General features: G+C 35.5%; 1 protein-coding gene across 1 annotated transcript; it reads right to left on the reverse strand.

Annotated features, from left to right (window-relative positions):
• Positions 1 to 1262: 1262 nt before the first annotated feature.
• On the reverse strand, positions 1263 to 2264 carry LOC105720024 (olfactory receptor 52E5). The gene is given in 1 exon segment (XM_012456339.2): positions 1263 to 2264. A coding segment is annotated over 1 exon segment (1002 nt).
• Between the last annotated feature and the right edge of the window lie 13822 nt (positions 2265 to 16086).

Below are 16086 nucleotides of genomic sequence, written 5' to 3' on the forward strand. Positions count from 1 at the left end.
TGAAAAGTGGTATTTTACTCAGATTTTTTGTCATCTTTATTCCTTGTTGAATGATTTGTTTAGTTTTTTTCTTAATTCTGTGTCAATTTCAAAATCTCTACTTAGAAAATGATCAGTTGGTTACTTTTGCTTTATATATTTATACAAAGTATCACTTCAGTTTGCTTCCGCTTGTCTCAGTTTATATCTTCATTACTTTTGCACTATTCTCTGTACATTTCTGATCACTCTACCTTGAGTTTCAATCAGGGCTCCATTTCCAGTTAGGAGCCAACTTCACATTTTTGCAGCTCCTAGAATACCAAAAGAAATATTGTTTTATTTATCTTCTATATCTTATTGTGAATGACTTTATATTATTTCAGCAGCCATACTAACAGTCTGCCCTAAAACCCACTCTAGCAAAGACTGTGGAGGATGGGGTTTCCCTGAGTCCTTAAGCCCAAGATAGGTCCCTGTTAACTCTTCAGACTTTATTATAGTCTCCTAACTGAAAGTCTCTTTCATGAAGCTAACAGCTGAGAGGTCCATGAAGAGCCCCATGCATTGGGATAATCTGGATCTGGAGAGCTGACTTCAAACCAGGGACTATACTAGAAGTGCATTTAGTAAACGAAATCTACATACATTAGAAATAACAGTCACACTATAATTATGTTTAGTAAGCACTCACTTTGTTTCCAAATCTTTTAATATTTTACAAGCTGCACAGAGTTTTACAACCTTCTCTTTAAGCTTCAATATCTCTGCTCATAAAATGCTATGAATCAGTATGAATTTGATACTGTGAACTCAAAGAGCTCTAAGTGAAAAGCTTAGGTCAAAATTTCAGGAGAAACCATAACCTGTATTTAAATCTAGATCTTATTACTCCTAGTTAATTTCTCTTGCCACTGTATCTTGATTGGTTTTGATGAAATTCCACATCATTTTAATTGTCATGAAAGTCAGCTTCAGATATGTAAATGAAGAGAATCTTCACGTGGAAAGGCTATTCAAGACAATTACTGGGCAACAAGTTTTACAAAACCTTTGTCTCTTTTTAGGCATTTTGTAGTATCACGGGGTTTAAATTTGAGTACTTTTTGTAGTTTTAATGGGTGAAATGGAGAGATTGTTTTGGAATCTTTGAGCTACACCTTCCAATGGACCGTACTGAAATCATGAGACATTGTAAAGGATATAATGGTATTGGCTCATGTGGGGATGCAACAGGAGTAGTAAAAAAAAAGTTTCCAGTGTTTACTTCTGCTATGATCTCATTATTGTCTAATTGAATTGTTGTGAAAGATCCTCTTGGGGGCAAAATGTCAAAAGCTTTTAGGTTTAAGTATCCTAAGTACCTGCTTTCTTATCTGTTTTGTCTTGACCCCATAGATAACAGGGTTAAGAGCAGGGGGAAAAACCACATACAAATTGGCCAGAAGTATGTGGATGTAACGAGGGATGTTGTGGCCAAAGCGGTGTGTCATGAAGGAAAAGAGGGCTGGCAGGTAGAAAGCCAACATGACACAGACATGAGAGCCACATGTGCTGAGTGCCTTAAGCCGGGCATCCCAGGATGGGAGATGGAACACAGCTCGGAGGATTTGGATATAGGAAAATCCAATCACAGAAAGGTCAATGTATCCCACTGACAAGGCAATCAATCCATATATAACATTAACTCTAATACTGGCACAAGCTAACTTTGCCAAGCCCATGTGTTCACAATAGGTATGAGGGATAATCCGGACACCACAGAAAGGCAATCTCAGGACGAGAAATATGAATGGAGTCACAAACACCAAAGTCCTGACAATGATGACTATGCCAAGAATGGCTATTACCTTGTTAGTAAGGATCATGGTATATCTCAGGGGGTTGCAGATGGCAATATAGCGATCTATGGCCATGACTGTCAGTACCACAGACTCCAGACCAGTGCATATATGAATGGTATACATCTGTGTGATGCAGGCACCAAACGCAATCTCTCCAAGATTAAATCAGAAAATCCCCAGCATCTTGGGAATGGTTGCTGTAGACAAGCCCAGATCAGTGCAGGCCAACATGGCTAGGAAGTAAAACATGGGTTGGTGGAGGCTCCGTTCAGTCTGTATCACAAACAGGATAGTGATGTTCCCTAGAACGGCTATTAGATACACTGCAAAGAAGGGAAAGCCAATCCATACATGCACATCTTCCAGCCCTGGGACCCCCACTAGAAGGAAGGTGGAAGGGTGGAACTGTGTATTGTTGGTATGAAGCGTATTGGTGACCATTCCCTACAGACACATTTTTTGCAGGAGTTTTCTTGCTTCCAGTGAGAAACCGTAACTTCTTTCATAGCATGTTGCCTATTTCTTGGAGAAACAGAAAATCCATTCCTTAACTTCATAATACAGCAGAAGAGACCTAGAGAGGGAATATGAAACACAGTTAAAAAGACAATCTCGCTTTTAAATATTTGCCTCACCTAAACAGAAAACTGTGCAGAAAATTTCCAAAATACAGCAATCCTGCACTTCCCATGTCTTTCATCCCTTCGGTCTCTAAAAAAAACCTTCCAAATGGCATTAAATTAACATATTTCTTGCTAATTATACTTGTTAATCAGGATGTAAAGAGTAGCCAAGATGAAGAGTGTGTGTGTGTGAGTGTGTGTGTGTGTGTAAAATGCCACTGGACTGAGATTAAGGAGGAAATGACGAGAGAAATGATACATTCTTGCAAAGTGGACCTGAGAAATTAAGAATATTCTATGTGAGAGGAGACTCAGTAAAGGTGGAGGATTGGTTACCTGGTATTTGGATCTGAAAGAATAAAGTTTTAAAATTTAGATGTATAGGGAAACTATTGCATAATTCCAGAAAAACAATGCTCCCTCTTAGAACTTCAAAAGCCCTTCACTCACTATGTTATATTATGTTTCCTTTCCTGAATAGAAAACACTGGTTGCTCTCAGATACTTTGCAGAGCCTTTCGTGATTTATGATCTTCTTTTCTGTCTTCTCCATTTTGCATTATATAAATGGACGATTGCTTCATAATACCACCTAGATAGTGGCAGTGTCATTGTTTCTACCTTTTTAAAAGCTACTGAGGTCAGATACTTGCCTCAGATTGGGGACAGTCTAGTTTGTGTTAATGCTGTAATAATTTCCCTGACATACTGATGGACAGTAATATGTCTAAGTTGGCAGCAGGCTAGTTTACTGTCACAATGAATCTGTCTGGTGTGCCTTGTGGTTGAGTTTGGGTTGTAACTGGCCCTGAGTCATGGATGCAATCTACAACATAATAGGCCTGTGGAGTGCCTGGGTGTGCGCAAATGAGACTAGGACATGATTAGAAGCTTTGCTGCTGCAGGGTGTATTCTGTGGTAGACTCTGGGCCATAGATGTAATACATTCAGTGATGAGTTTGTTAGATTCGGGCAGTGACATATCCATAGCAGTGCCATGGGTCAAGTTGCTCTAATGCTCATTTGAGTGCAATGAGTTCTAATATGGTGTTACTAAGGTTAAAGAAAAAATATCCCTGTGACTTGGCTACAGTGCAGGCCCAAAGAACCTCTTTGGAAGTATAGTGGTATGTGCATTTGGGTTTATATATACCCAGATTGTGTCCATTTTATGGTGTGGAATTGCTTTCCAAGATACGTCATGATTCTGCTAAAGGGAGGGAAGATACTTTATGATATGATCATTTTCTGAGTTGTATTAATCATGTTTTTCTTCTTATGAGATCTGATCACAGGAAAGTCAGTATCACAAAATCAACGTTCAAAGATCAGTAGCATTTCTATAAACCAATATTCTTCAAGCTGAAAACCAAATCAAGAACTGAATCCCATTTAAAATAGCCACATAAAAATAAAATATGTAGAAATACATTTAACCAAGGAGGTAAAAGATCTCTACAAGGAGAACTAAAAAACATTAATGAAAGAAATCACAGATTATACAAACTAATGGAAAGACATTTCATGCTCATAGATTGGAAGAATCAGTATCAGTAAAATGACCATACTTCCCAAAGCAACCTGCAGATTCAATGAAATTCCTATGACATTACCAGAGTTATTTTTTTCAAATTAGAAAAAACTATTTTAAAATTCATATGGAACCAAAAAAAGAGCCCAAATAGAGCAATATTAAGCAAAAAGAACAAAGTCAAATGCATCCCACTACCCAACTTCAAATTATACTACAAGGCTGCAGTAACCAAAACAGCATGGCGCTGCTGTAAAAATGATACAAAATCAATGGAACAGAATAGAGAACCTAGAAATAAAGCCACACACCTACAACCAACTGATCTTTGGTGAAGTTAACAAAAACAAACAACTGGGAAAGGACATCTTATACAGCAAATGTGCTAGGGAAACAGGCTAGCCATATGTAGAAGAATAAAACTGGACACCTACTTCTTACTATTTACAAAAATTAAGATGGACTGAAGACTTGAACATGAGACCTCAAACTGTAAAACTCTTAGAAGACCTAGGAAAATCTTTTCTGGACATTGGCCTAGGCAAAGAATTTGTGATTGAGAATTCAAAAGTAGATGCAATGAAAATGAAAACAAAAATGAACAAATGGGATTTAATTACACTAAAAAGTTTCTGCACAGCCAAATTAAACAACAGAATAAACAGACAACCTACAGAATAGGAGAAAATATTTGTAAACTATGCATCTGACAGAGACTAATATCAAGAATCGATAAGAAACTTAAACGATTAAACAAGCAAAAACCAAACAAACCAATTAAAACAAGCTTGGGCAAAAGTTGAACAAACATTTCTCAAAAAAAAAAAAAAAAAAGACACACAAGCAGCTAACAAGCTTTTTAAAAAAATTCATCATCACTAATCATCAGAAAAATATAAATTAAAACCACAATGAGGCCAGGTGTAGTGGCTTATGCCTGTAGTCCCAGCATTTTAGGAGGATGAGGTGGGAGAATAGCTTGAGTCCAGGAGTTACAGATTAGCCTGGGAAGCATAGGGAGACTTCATCTCAAAAGAAAAAAAAAAAAAATTAGCTGGGTGTGGTGATGTGTGCCTGTGGTCCCAGCTACTCAGAAGGCTGAGGTGAGAAGTGGGAGGTGGAGACCACAGTGAGCCATGACTGTGCTACTTCACTCCAGACTGGGTGACCGCGTGAGACTCTGTCTTAAAAATGAACAAACAGACAAACAACAACAAAAACAAAAACACAATGAGATACTATCTCATATCAGTCAGAATGATTATTATTGAAAAGTTGGAAAATAACAGATGTTGGTGAGGATGTGGAGAAAAAGGAATACTTACACACTGTTGGAAATGTAAATTAGCTCAAACTCTATAAAAAACAATATGAAAATTTCCCAAATAACTAAAAATAGAACTATCATTAATTTCAGGAATCCCGCTACTGGATATATACCCAAAGGAAAATAGATTGGTCAAAAATACACCTGCACTGATTTGTTTATCACAACACTATTCACAATAGGAAAGTCATGAAATCAACCTAAGTGTCCATCAATGGTAGATTGGGTAAACAAAATGTGGTACATAGATACCATAGAATAATACACAGCCATAACAATGAAAATGTCCCTTGCAGCAATATGAATGCAGCTGGAGGCCATTATTCTAAGTGACTTCATGCATAAACAGAAAACCAAATAGTACATTTTCTCACTTATAAGTGGGAGTTAAACAATGGGTACACATGGACATAAAGATGGAAACAATAGACCCTGGAGACTGTGAAAGGGGGAGGGAGGTAGAAAGGCAAGAGTTGAAAAACTACCTTTTGGGTACAATTTTCACTATTTGGGTGATGGGTTCACTAGCAGCCTAAGCCCCAGCATTACACAATATGCCCAGGTAACAAACCTGCACGTGTACCCCCTTGAACATATAAAAATAAAAAAGTGGTGTTTAAAATACAAAAGGGTCAGTATCAATACCTATTACTCACTAATGACCACAAATGAGCTTTACGTTTCTATTCACCTCTATCCCCTGCCCAAGCGTCCAATCTGTCAGAGAATTCTTTGCATTTTGTCTTTTACTAAAAGGAATAATGTAACTGACTTTATGTTAGAGGGAAAAAAGACTAGCTGACATTATGTGCCAGGTACTTTTCAGTGCTTTAGAAATATAATTTTATTTAAAGATTAAAACAGGTCTGAAGTTGGCACTTCTGTCCCCATTTACAGAGGAGGCAAATGAGATTTAGGCCAGGGAATTGACAATTATATCTTACTCAATAGCTACTGTTATTAGTAATTTTTTATATGTAAGCTGGGGGTTATAATATTAATCACATGATCACCACATCACCTAGGGACTGTTCTGAAAATTAGAAGTTATAGATATGTGGTGTGATTACTTTCCATATAGGTTTTAAATAACTGTAATAATCATCATTATTATTACTTTCAATAGCGAGAAGAAGAAATATTTCTCCAGACCCTCTCTTTTTATTGCATTTGCCACTTGCTGCCTTTAAATCCTTATTTCTCATACAATATATTTCATATATCTATTAAGATGTAACATCTTTCCAGTTACAAAGATTTGAAAACTTTGAATAACTTTTCATTCAAATTATTTCTTCTTCTCTGATTATTGTACCCTGTTCTGTTTAAAAATTTTCTATACATTAATATTTCTACCTACATTTTAATTTATTTTTCTATTTTTCTTTTCTTTTTTTTTCTTTCTTTCTTTTTTTTTTTTTTTTTTTTGAGATAGAGTCTCGCTTTGTTGTCCAGGCTGGAGTACACTGGCATGATATCGGCTCACTGCAACCTCTGCCACTTGGGCTCAAGTGATTTTCTTGCCTCACTCTCCCGAGTAGCTGGGATTACAGGTGCCCACCACCACACCCGGCTAATTTTTGTATTTTTAGCAGAGAGAGGATTTCACCATGTTGATCAGGCTGATCTTTAACTCCTGATCTCAAGTGATCTGCTGCCTTGGCCTCTCGAAGTGCTGGGATGGCAGGGGTGAACCATCACACCTGGCCTATTTTTATTTTCACTGATGTACATCTGCTGACTAACATTGTTCATGTGAATTATTACCAAATTGTTCTACTTGGTTTTTCAGTTTTTGTGTTTCTTCCAATGCAATGCTTTCACAGGGATCAACCATAAATGCCAATAAGATGATCATCTCCCTAGTGGTGGAATACAATGATTAGCTTAAAACATTAAATTTATTCATGGCTATTTACAAAGATTAAAAAATAGAGGTTATATATTACAATATAATTAATTGTATTAATGAATAAGCTATAGAGAATTTTGTTGACAGAAAAATTAAAGTACAGAGCTAAATATTTAATCTGTCAGTAAAGTAAGGAAGAATAAGAAATACCTAAATTTGGTAGAATTAAGAGTGCAATAGAGAAAAATCAACAAAAAGAACAAAATTTTTGTTTAATTTTTATTTTCACTGTTTCCTGTGAATATAAATCCAGGTACTCTTTTGCAATATGCAACTTCAACTCCAACGGCTATTATTTTTAACTTTAAGACAGTACTCGTTACAAGAATTTTATTTTCTAAAATATTAGCTTTGGAGAATTATATTGTTCACTTAAAGTAATTTTGGTATAGGAGTTTGAATTTGCTTACTAACATTGTTGGAGCAATTTAATTCAGCATGGCCTTAGCAATCTTTTCATAACTAAATGCAACAATTGAAAAAATGTGTAGTGGTTCACTTGTCAGTGAAGTAAAACATTTCTAGGCTCAAAGTCTAAAATAGTCTTTTCTTTTTATTGAATGCACAATTAAGATAACTTTTGAAATCAGATTATCATAAGCATTTTTTGGGAACACAAACTATGACCATGGGCCAAATCTGGCCCACCACTTGTTTCGGTGAAATAAACTTATTGGGACAAAATTATTCTCATTCATTTATATATCTTCTTTGGCTGCTTTTAGTCTACAATGAAGATCTGAGGAGTTGTGACTGAGATCTCATGGCTGGAAAAATTAAAAATATTAACTCTCTTTCTTTTTAAAGAAAATGTGCACTGACCCTGGAGCTGTAAGAATAAAATTTCAATAGTGCTCCATATCCTTATCAAAAAGTCATTATTTCATAAAATTCAGTAAAGAATCTGAAACATTAATTTTAACCTATCTTTACAGTGTTATCATCTCCACACTGCAGTCAAACTGCACTTCAAACTTTCTGCATTCTTTCTTCTCCATGTCTTTTTTCATATTTCCTCTTGCAAGACTTTCCTGTCTAGCTTTAGTCACCACAATAGCACATAAGCCTAGATTTATTAACATACAATCTACAGAGCCTTCCTTAATCTCCTTATTTCAAGATTATTTATTCTTTATTTTTTCTGAAGGCCTATCTATCTTTCTGTTATGTTAGTTATCACCAGTTTTAAAAATGTGTTTCTTGGACCAATATCCTCAGTGTCACCTAGTAACTTGTTATGAATGATATTTCTTGGACACTAACTGAGAGCACCTTAATCAGAAGCTCTTGAGGAGGGGTCTAGTAATCTGTTAAAAAGCCCTCCAGATGATTCTGTGCCTCATTCCAATTTGAGAACCGCTGGTAGATATCTACCACTAGGTTATAATTTCTTTAAAGGCAAAACTAGTGTTATATTTATCTCCATGATAATGTGATTTTTTTTAAATGTTGGGATCCCCAAATGGCTGTTGAAAGTTGAGTGCAAATAATAATCGTCCCTATTGTTTTATATAGTATTTTAGATTGAATTCATAAAAACGTATCTGAGATAGAGAATGGTGGGCAGAAAGAATTTTGAGAAAAACCTCTGGAAAAATATACTGCTAAAGAAGTCAGTAAGGTAGGATTGGATCAAAAGACAAACTTCTTTATCATGTGGTTACATCTGAGGCCTCAAATGATATGAAGCTCTGGAGATGGTAGAACCTCTCTAAGTTGTTCCACTATAAGGCAAGTAAGCCACTTTTTAAAAATTTCTGTGTTGTCTAGTTGTTGGCCATGGGCCACACTGTGTGATGTGACATGACCTTGGATGAGGCAGTTTCTTGGATCTGAGGGCAATCCCAGGGAGGGGCACAAATTTCAGTTCTCAGTATCTGAGATTCCTAGCAACTGGTCATAGGTGCATAGGTCTTGAAAAGCAGATCATATAGCTATAACCAGGGAATGATCTGTTAACATCCTTCTCATCTTGTTGAAATGCTTTTCTTTTTTGGATTTTAAAACACTTCTCCTTCTCTTTTTCTTTAACCCTCAGAATCCTCTTTTAAAAAAAAGTTTACTCCTTTTTCCTTTGTCATGCCGTTAATAGTCTGTTCTTGACTGCAGCTGTGAATTTGGGTTTTTCTTAACTGCTATCTCTTTTTCTTGCTGCTTTCCTTAGAAGCTGCCCCATCTACAGATACTCTGGCCGAGTCACTGGAGCTCCACCATCCCACAAATCACTTTAGTTACTGTCATTGAGGACCCTCTTTCAGTATAACCAGGAGCTGACTCACCTACCTCTGCCCAGCATCTGAGAAATCGTTTGTGAAGGACCAGATAGCATGTGACATAGTTCATACTATGTAGAGCCAAGGAGTTATATGAGAATTCTTGTCCCCTGGGAGGGCTTCCCTAAAGTGTGGGCTGTGTCCCTGGACCTGGAGAGAGAACAGAAAATTTCCCTATCCCTGAGGATAGAGCTCTAGGTTGTCTGGTCAGAGAACCTTCTACTTGCTGATGATCTGTGCATGCTCTAGTGGGTACGCTCCCTGCACAGGTTCCAGGGGTCTAGTCAGTCAGAGGCATAATGGCCTCATACCAACACCTTAAATCTGACTGTAGTGTCAGATGATGAGTTACTCTTGACAGAGAAGCAGAAAAAGAGCACGGTAAGAAGGAACCCAGCATCGCCTTAAAGTCAGCTGTGAAATATATGTACATTAATAAATGGCAGGGATAGAATTCTAATTTCAGTTTCCAATCCATGAGCTATATGTGTTACAAGAATGATTTCTGTGAGTGTGTAATGCCTCTAACACTATATATAAATTAATTAATAGAAATATCAAAATGTATACATATAGAAAGAAAAGTAGTTTAACATACAGATTAAGAAAATGATCTTTTGATTCACTTATTTGTTCTGTGATCTTGGTCAATTACATTTGTCATTCTAAGCCTTGATTTTCTCAAATGGAAAATGAGAAAAAAATTATATCAATGTTGTAACAGTATAATAAGATAATGCCTGGAAGGTGCTCAAGACTTATTTGTTAGAAATTAATTAATATATTAACATTAGCTATGCATTTTCAAAATCTTTTACAATATTATCTTTGGAGTTAACACTTTGAAGTTAGGCAACTTATATTTAAATATTTTTTCTTAGATTCTATAAGTGGGAAAACATTTCTTAACCTCTATGAGCTTCTTGTTACTTCTTATGGATTCACAAGGGTGATGAAAATGACAAAACACATTTCACACATTGTTTTTCAGAATAAGTGAGATAATGCATTTAGAAGAGTGTTTGACAATATGTCTAAATATCATTAAATGGACATTATTTCCATTCCTTATTTCAAGTAGAATTTTTGGTGTTCAATAATGTAAATAAATATTCAGTAGAAAAAGTTATTTACCTTTCTATTTCATTAGATTGTTCACTTAAAAGATTGTAATTAATTTGTTCAGGAAATGTGTTTAGTGGTACACATGGACATACAGATGGGAACAGTAGACACTGGGGACTACTAAAGGTGGGAGAGAGGGCCTAGGACAAGGGTTGAAAAACCACCTGTAGGGTAATATGCTTACTACGTCGGTATATTAGTTCATTTTCACTTTGCTATAAATAAATATCCGAGGCTGGGCAATTTATAAAGAAAAGAGGTTTAATTGACTCACAGTTCCCTGTGGCTGGGAAGGCCTCCGGAAACTTAACAATCATGGTGGAAGGGAAAGAGGCACATCTTACATGGCAGCAGATGAGAAAGAGAAGGCATGTGTAGGGCGAGCTGTCAAACACTTATAAAACCATCAGTTCTCACGATAACTCACTATCACAAGAACAGCATGGGGGAATCCACCCCCGTGATCCAATCACCTCCCAACAGGTCCCAACCTCAAGGTGTGCGATTATGCAGACTACAATTCAAGATGAGATTTGGGTGGCAACACAGAGCCTCACCGTATCAGTGGGTGATGGGATCATTCATACTCCAAACTTTAGAATCACACAATATACCCATGTAACAAACCCACACATGAAACCCCTGAATCAGAGTTGAAATTACAAGAAAAAAAGAAAATATTTTTTAACTTAAAAAATATATTCAGTTTTACCACTAGATGTCAGTAATGCTCATACAAGCCAATGTTCCTTGATTCAACCTACTTTTGAGCTTCTGATATGAATTAGACAACAGAATAATTAGATACTCATTAAATATAGGCTAAATCTGCAAGTGCCATTTGAGCATTATGAATATGTGATAATGAAATCAACTACATTTCTTGAACATGTGATCTATTGTGCTAAATGTAAGTTTTCAAGATATTTTTGGTATATCTATTTGTATAGCTCCATGTTCAAAATCATCTCTTCAAGGAGCTTTGATTTCTTTTATAATAAAAGAGTGTAAAGTATAAAAAGTAACTTTTCTTGATTATTTATAATATTTCCTATAAAATTTGATATATCTTACTATGCATTATACTGATCTTTTTGAATTATAATATTAATTAAAGCTTTGGAAAGCCCCAAATTTTCCTTAATACCTATGAATCTTATAAACCATATAAAAGAATACCCCTAGCATATAAAATGTTTTTTTATTTTACTTTTGGCCTTAGAGAGAGAATAGTCTAAAATTATGAGAAAATTAAGAATATGCCTGGTGATTATTCCATTACTTTTTTATTCTCATTTCAATACTCAGTGCAAATATACTAGGTTAGATTTCACAGTGTGTTTAGTCCAAATGATTTTTTTAAATCAGCATCATAATTCTTGTGCTGTCTAAAAGAATACAAAAAATTCAAAACGATTCTAAGAGGACTCTGAGAAGAAAAAGGAGAGAAAGTATCTAATACTACAAATATAATTCTGAAATAAATAGCACAGAGTAGTAATTGAAAGGAGAATATATAGAAATACTGGCTTTCACATGTTTGTTCAGAATTTTCCTCCAGCTCTTTCTTTATGTGGGTCAGTGTGCTAGAGATCTCCTTTCTGCCTCTTCAGGTCCATTCTATACTACTTTGTGTCCTAAGCGTTTCATGACGATGTACTGCATCGATACCCTCTTTGGCCTGTAGAATCTGTTTGGGTTCAGAAAAGGAAGGCATCAGGAGGTGAGGAGGAAGAGAGTGAGGACAAGATATTTACTCTGGTTCCCACCCGCTCCTTCAACTGCAGGTGACTATGGGCTCTGTGAGTACCTCAAAATAAATTGCAACTCCTGACAGGTAGGTTTATCCACAAGGTTCTCTGGCCCTCCAGATGCCAGGAACTTTCTCTCCTCCTTGGGCCCCAGAGTAAACATTCCCACACTTACTATCCTTATTGTCCCTGTGGATTTTCTAAACTGTGCCTATATAGTTTAAGAGGCCAGCTTGAGCTTGCTATTTTTTCTAGAACCTTGACTAATATTGCCAATAAGCAGCCTTAGATTTTCCCGTAGATTATTCTATTTAAACTTACTTTTATCACATGTAATAATATGTATTACATGATATATGATATATATAGATTCTCCTTAACTTACAGTGGGGTTATGCTGAAATAAACCCATAGTAATTTGAAAATATTTATGACTAAATAGTATTTTATTGTATATATGTACCACATTTCATTCATCTGTTGATGGACACTTAGGTTGCTTCCAAATCTTAGCTATTGTAAACAGTGGTGCAACAAACACAGGAGTGCTCATATCTCTTCTATATACTGCTTTTCTTCCTTTTGGATATATACCCAGCAATGGGGTTGCTGGATTATGATGTGGTTATTACACATTGCATGCTTGTATCAAAACATCTCATGTACTCTATAAATATATACATCTACTGTGTATCCATAAAAATTAAAATTAAAAAAGAAACAAATCAGTTGAAAATATTTTTCAATATTTTGAAGGCATTATGCATGAGCAGGACAATGAATAATGCAGCATCTAAAGTAATGATGCAATTAGCATGAAATAAATGGAATTTGGAAATGCAAGAGGTAAGAAGATCTAGATTGTCCTAAAGATACATGACATTGTTAATAGTAACAATAATATTATAGACATTATCACTTTCAGGGGTTGATCTTGGCTTCGCTTTCATTGTAAATCAAGGAAATTAGTGAATGCATATACTTTCAAACTATTCTAAAATCAAAAAATTTTCCAAATGAACCATTGTAAATCAAAGATCATCTGTATATTTATATATATGTGAACATATAAAAACATATATAAGTATATATAAATTTACTGGTCTTATTGTTTATTTTGTCATAGGCAGTTTTATCTTTAAATTCTAATTTCTTAAGGCTTTTGAACTACATTCACATATATCTCAAAGTAGCTAATTTTGTAGTTGTTGGAAAAGAATAATACATACCTCACAAACGAATATTTTCAAATTGCCCATAAGAACTGAAAATACACTCTAAATCATTATTAGTTATTAAAGAAATAAAAATTAAAACTGCAATGCGATAATGCTTTTTACTCACTTGAGTAGCTAAATTCAAATGACTGATAACACCAAATGTTGGTGAGAATGTCAAGCAATTGGGATTTTCGTATTTTTTGGTAGGAGTGTAAAATGGCGAAATCACTTCGGAAAACTGTTGAAAATTTTCTTCAAACTTAGCACCAGAAAAATAGAAAAGTCTGTAGGCATCTGGAATTTTAATAAGTTTTTTGGGAAGCCAGGATAATATAGCAAGGCTCTGACTGATGTAGTAGTTATGGATCAATAAACCAATTGAATGGACCAATGCTGGAACATATTTGAGAAGATACTGTATCTGAATTAAACTTCATGGAAGTTTATTTTAAGTTACACTGAATTATGTCTGTTCCCAGAGTGGTTGTGGGTAACATAAAGTTAGAGATAAACAGCACTAATATTCTCACACTTACTATCCCATAATAGTCTATGAACTAGACTGGTTTCTATATTCTGTAAAATACCCTGTGATGCGTAAAGGGTTCCCAAGGAGAAGGACTGTTTGACAGGGTGAGCAAGATTTATGGAAAATGGCATTGCTTTTGAATATTCAATATCAGTAGACTATAATTAACTCTGGCATTGATGTCTTTTTTAGTGAAAATAAATAATTCAAGATCAAAGCTGTTGAAACTTTAAATTATTCTGACCTTAAAAGGCTGTGATTATGGGACCTGAGTCACTAACAGATAGCTGTAACCTAAGAAGTTGTAGTATTTGTTTCCCTGATTATAAATTAGCCTTTTTCCATTACCTACATTGTTTTGTTTTGTTTGTTTTGTTTTGTTTTGTTTTTGAGATGGAGTCTTGCTCCATTGCCCAGGCTGGAGTCCAGTGGAATGATCTCAACTCACTGCAACCTCCGCCTCCCAGGATCAAGCAATTCTCCTGCCTCAGCCTCCCGAGCAGCTGGGATTGCAGGAGCCTGCCTCCACACCCAGCTAATTTTTGCATTTTTAGTAGAGATGGAATTACACCATGTTGGCCATGCTGGTGTCAAACTCCTGACCTCAGGTGATTTGCTTGCCTCTGCCTCCCAAAGGACTGGGATTACAGGCTAAGCCACTGCACCCGCCTACCTACATTGTTTCACAGAATGTTGTAAAAGACTACCAGATAAGATCCTTTCCCTCTTTACTTTAGATCTTCATTATTGATTAACTTCCTTTCTCTTTGTCTTAAACAAAGGCCTTATGGCTATTATATTGTCAAAAATAAAATGTTAAAAATACTAATTTAAACTGGAAAAAGAAAACAAACAAGCTATAATTAATCAATTTGCTGCAACTCATAAATCAACTTTGTATTGGAAAATCTAATTCTGCTAAATTTCTTTGTTTTCTGCCTATACAAGTAAAACCTTAACTTTTCAACTTTGGGGCGTTGACCTAATTTCTCTGGATTCTGTGTTTCCCAGATGGCCATCCTTAGCTTTGAACTTGAATAAACACTTAAACTGGATTCTCATCCTATAGATTATTTCAGGTTGACATGTCTTTTGTCACCATTTTCTCAATTATATTTATCTTTTGTGTCTTTCTTCTTCTAATCATATCATATATGTTTGTTATTAAGCCTGTGTGTAGATGCATTTAATATTCTCATACACTGGCAAATTCATGCCATATTTATCAATTAAGCATAAACAAGTGTGTACACATACACATATGCACAGCTTTGTATACAAGCCATTACTCAATCTGCAAACCAATTATTCCCAGAACATTAGGGCCATGCTCCAGGTCCAAGGCAGTAATATTTTAACACAGACCACAGGAGTAAAGTGAAAAGTATTAAACTGGGCAAGCAGAGGACAAATGCAAAAATGTATGCAGGATCTCCTCTAGGATGTGTGGTGCCTGGGACCACTGTGGGGTATGAACAATTGAAACAAATTGTATGAACAATTTGAAAAAGATATGTATTAAAAAGTTCATTGACCTGTGTAATGTACGGTATAGTAATTTATCAATGAAGGTTTAGGATTAGGGATAAAGCATTAATTGTATATTTGGTTGTTGTCCAGTTGCTGCATATAAAGATTCTTAATTGTGTCCAGGCAACTTTCTCTTTCTCTTCAGTTCCATGAATTATCCATATTTTTTTTTATTGTCACAACAGGCTATGTCTGGCCATTTAATTTCTTCTGTCACAAACAGAAGGTATCAAAATTGTTATTATCAACAATGCCATGGATTTTCAGAACAAGATATATCTTCTTGCCTCTTGTATTTCCACATTGCAATTATTTAATGCTAATTGCATCATTACTTTGGAAGCGGCATCACGCATTGGGTTACCCATGCAAAATGTCTTCAATGACTTTCTGAAATACACACACACACACACACACACACACACACACATGCACACACACA

The sequence above is a fragment of the Aotus nancymaae genome, unplaced genomic scaffold, assembly GCF_030222135.1.
Source record: "Aotus nancymaae isolate 86718 unplaced genomic scaffold, 86718_ANA_hifiasm-v0.15.2.pri h1tg000059l, whole genome shotgun sequence".
NCBI classification, from domain to species: domain Eukaryota; kingdom Metazoa; phylum Chordata; class Mammalia; order Primates; family Aotidae; genus Aotus; species Aotus nancymaae.